Here is a 4,061-nt window from a genome sequence, read left to right as displayed (position 1 = left end):
ATAGACTTACAACACAACACACGAAAAGCAGCTACTGAAATTTCAGGAATTAGTTCGCATTTATTTATAAATTTAATTAAAATTAAGTACCACTTGTAAATAATTTCAGGATAAAAAAATACTCAGATTAAAAATGCAGTTAACCAAACAAGCTCTTAAAAGAAAAGGAATTTGTAATATTTGAGTATCGCGCCTTAAAAAGCTTAAACTACTTAGTGTAATATTTATCGATAGATGGCGCTCGGAGAGTTACTATTTGACTTCCGTTCCCGGCTTCCGGTTTAAGTGATATATATAGCCTTGTAAAATATGAGAATGGACTCTCTCCTTCATAACTATGTAATAAAGAAATATGCTTTTATAATTGAACTGCCTCGTTATGCCTCAGAATTAAAAAAGCATTTGAGTGTAAAGCAAACAAATAAATTGGGAAGTTTTAAAGCAATTTTAACAAACATTGCGTACAGGAGAGCTTGCCGAAGAAGAAAATCTTACCAAAATAGAAGAGCTCTATTCCTTTGTTGCCAAAGAACTTTTTAAACAATTGAAAGAAGCTAGTCCCAAAAATTTGTTTAAAAAACCATACAATGATGCATTACGGGAATTTGCAGTCACCCTTCACTTTTACAGCCCTAAAGCTTACCGTTATCTAAGGCGATTCTTCACCTTACCACATCCTACCTCACTAAGAAATTGGGCAACTAAAGTTAATGGAGACCCTAGATTTACCAAGCAAAGCTTAGATTTTATAACTAAAGAAGTTCAAAAGTCATCTTACCCCATTCTAAAGTCACTTATGATAGATGAAATGTCAGTCCGCAAGGAAGTACGATGGAATGGAAAGTTTTTTTCATTGGTACATCCATTATGGTACGAGCCTAGAGACATCTCTTGACAACAACACCATAGCAACTTCTGCCTTGGTTTTTGGTTGTTGCCATTAATGGCAGTTGGAAAATTCCAATTAGTTACTTTTTTGTTCACGGACAAGCTGGTTCGGGAAGCTTTTCATCACATCAAAGCCACTGGTGCTGAATGTGTTGCGTTGGTAGGTGATGGACTTTCTTCCAATATTGCAATGGCCCAGCGACTAGGAGTGGTTATGACATCCAAAGAAATAAAATCAGTTTTTCCTAACCCTGGTAAAATTCGTAATTATTAAAAGTTGAAATTTTAAATTCAAATTTATAAATTTAGCTAACCCAGAGAAAAAAGTGGTATTCATTTCGGATATATGTCATATGTTCAAACTTCTAAGAAACTTGTGGGAATTTTTCATGGTCGTCTTTGATCAGCGAAATGATTTTAATGAAGTAAAGCAAATTTTTTTTAACTTCTGGAAAAAAAGATTAAATTAGTAACATTATTAACATCTTGACCAATAAAAGGAAATATTATGGTCTTTGGTGGAATTACTCGAGAGTATCCAAGCTGTCGAGGGTCTTAGTCTGGCCAACAAACTTACACGCTTTCACATAAAGTTTCATAAACAAAAAATGAAAGTAAAATTTGTTGAAGGAAATAAAAAGAAAGAAATATATTTACATATTTCCCTGAACATCTATTGTGTATAGGTCGTATTGTTTACATTGTTTTTTTTATATTATACCTTTTTTTTAACTTCGTTGTATAAATACTCATTCAGGTTTTTGTGAATAAACATTCCTTTAATCGAGGCAGTTGTTTGATTAGCTTTATTCTTAACATGGTAGCAGTCCGTGGTTCAGGTTCCATGCAAGTATAGCTCACTGTTCTCTTCAAGTCAATCTACCGTTGCAGTATTCCTTTCGAAGGTCTGTCAAGTTGTCAGTCTCTACGTTTCTTCGTGGTCGAGATGGCGGAGCCAGACATTTCCGGTTTCCAGAAGCTGCACGGGTCTTCCAATTGGGCTAATTGGAAATTTGGCGTTGAGATCTTATTGATGGACCGACCAGGAGCATATGAGGTGGTATCAGGGGAGATTCTTTTTCCGACTCCTCTGTTGCCTAGCGCAAGCACGACGGACCAGGCCGACTTTACCAAGAGAGCAGCAGCTTGGGAAAAAGGCAATAGAGCGGCTAAAGTGGTCATTACCAAAATGGTGGACTCGAGCGACTTCCCGATAATTCGACGCCATGCAAGTGCCCGTGACATGTGGTTGGCACTGCAATATACTTACGAACCGAAGACAGAGCAAGAAGCCTTAAATCTTCAATTCGAATGGTCGAAGCCCATGTTGAAAGGATCTGATGAACCCATGTTGAAATATATCACTCGCGTCAGGGAACTGGCCAAACAGAAAAGGAGAGGTGTCAGGTGTTTCCATTGTGGTAAATGGGGTCACTACAAACGTGACTGCAAATTGAAAAGGGAAGATAAAAAAATGCCACTCAAATCTGGGGAACAACTTGGATCCGCAGAATTGCTCATTGGCGAAACTACTTCGATCATTGACCCAGCTGAAAGGTTCATTGTCGACACGGGTGCGACCTGCCATATGTCGTTTAAGTTTTCCTGGTTTACCAAGTTCGAAAAATTCACCGAACCGATTCCCATTACATTAGGGAATGGAGCGAGAATCGACGCCATTGGCCAGGGATCTATAGATGTTGATACCATCATTGAAGGCAAGTTTTTTATCTCAACAATCTCTGATGTTCTTTATGTCCCACAGTTGAAGCGCAATCTATACTCGATAAAGTCGGCGAAAGAGAAGGGGCTTCGTTTCAGAGACGTTGGTCAACAAATGCTATTCGTTCGAGATGGAGTTGACAAGTTGGTGGCGGATTACACTGGTGTATTCTATACTTTAAATATTCGTATCCGCACTTCAGAAGCAAACTTGACTGGCGTTGATTCTTTGCAATTCTGACACGAACGTTTTGGTCATATGAATAAACGGCAAGTCCAATCAGTACTCGGAAGAATGAATATCACTGTTGGAGACAAAAACGATTTCTGTGGAGCCTGTGTTGAGGGTAAACAAAGTCGTCGTCCGTTTGTAGAAAGGACACAAAGATCGGCTCATGTAGGAGAGCTTATTCACGCAGACGTGTGTGGACCGATGGATACGCTGTCCTTGGGTGGTACTAAGTATTTTGTTTGCTTCACTGATGATTACTCGAGGTACCGCTTAATCTATTTTTTTAAAGGAGAAATCTCAAGTTTCAAAAGCGGTGGTAGATGTTGTCAATGCTGATCGACGGTGGAGGCGAGTTTGATAACCATGATGTTGCAGAGATTTTGTCCATGATTGGTGCTCAGTTTCGAAAAACCAATCCATACACTCCACAACAGAACGGATGCGCCGAACGGACCAATCGTACGCTTCTAGACATGGCTCGTACAATGCTGTTAGCCAAGAAATTACCCAAAGGTCTATGGGCTGAAGCTATAAATATGGCAACATTCATTCTCAATCGAGTTGGCTCATGTCGCGTGGAGAACAAGTCCCCTTATGAACTTTTTCATGGCAAGCTACCGAGAGTACACGACTTTAAAGTATTTGGCACTGTGTGTTACGTCAAAACACCTGATGCACGGCGTCGTAAATGGGATCCAAAAGGCGTACGTAGTTTTTTCGTTGGATATAACAATGATGTTGATGGTTTCAGAGTTTGGATCCAAGAAACAAACAGGCTTGTATGCAGTAGAGATGTTGTTTTCGAACCAGAGTTAATCAGTTCTTTCAGAAGCACTGGTCCTTACGAATATCAGGACTCGGAAGACGCCGGTCATTCTGCCGACGAGGACGGTTCGAACAATACCGTCGCTGCCACTTCATCTGGTCATTCTGCCGACGAGGATGGTTCGAACAATACCGTCGCTGCCACTTCATCTGGTCATGAGGACGTGGCACCAAAGATAGAGATACCTTATCCCATCAAGCGGCGAGACCGTCATACAAGTAAAATGTCCCAACGTCTATTTGAAGCCATGGTTGCAGAGATCGAAGAGCCTTCTACTTACTTTGAAGCTGTCAATTCGGAGAAATCAAAAGACTGGACTGACGCAATGGACGACGAAATATATTTACATATTTCCCTGAACATCTATTTTGTATAGGTCGTATTGTTTACATT

At 39.8% G+C, this 4,061-nt stretch overlaps 1 protein-coding gene across 1 annotated transcript; it reads left to right on the top strand.

Moving 5' to 3' along the window:
* The first annotated feature begins 1,834 nt into the window (after positions 1–1,834).
* LOC149957576 (uncharacterized) lies at positions 1,835–2,851 on the top strand. Its single transcript, XM_090167101.1, has one exon. It carries the CDS (start codon positions 1,835–1,837, stop codon positions 2,849–2,851), a length of 1,017 nt encoding a protein of 338 aa, XP_090023227.1.
* The last annotated feature ends 1,210 nt before the right edge of the window (positions 2,852–4,061 follow it).

The sequence above is a fragment of the Leiobunum rupestre genome, chromosome 2 (genome assembly GCF_980474605.1).
Source record: "Leiobunum rupestre chromosome 2, qqLeiRupe1.1.hap1, whole genome shotgun sequence".
Lineage (NCBI taxonomy): Eukaryota > Metazoa > Arthropoda > Arachnida > Opiliones > Sclerosomatidae > Leiobunum > Leiobunum rupestre.
The sequence above is the reverse complement of the archived record's forward strand: the minus strand, read 5'-3'. Positions and strand labels throughout refer to the sequence as shown.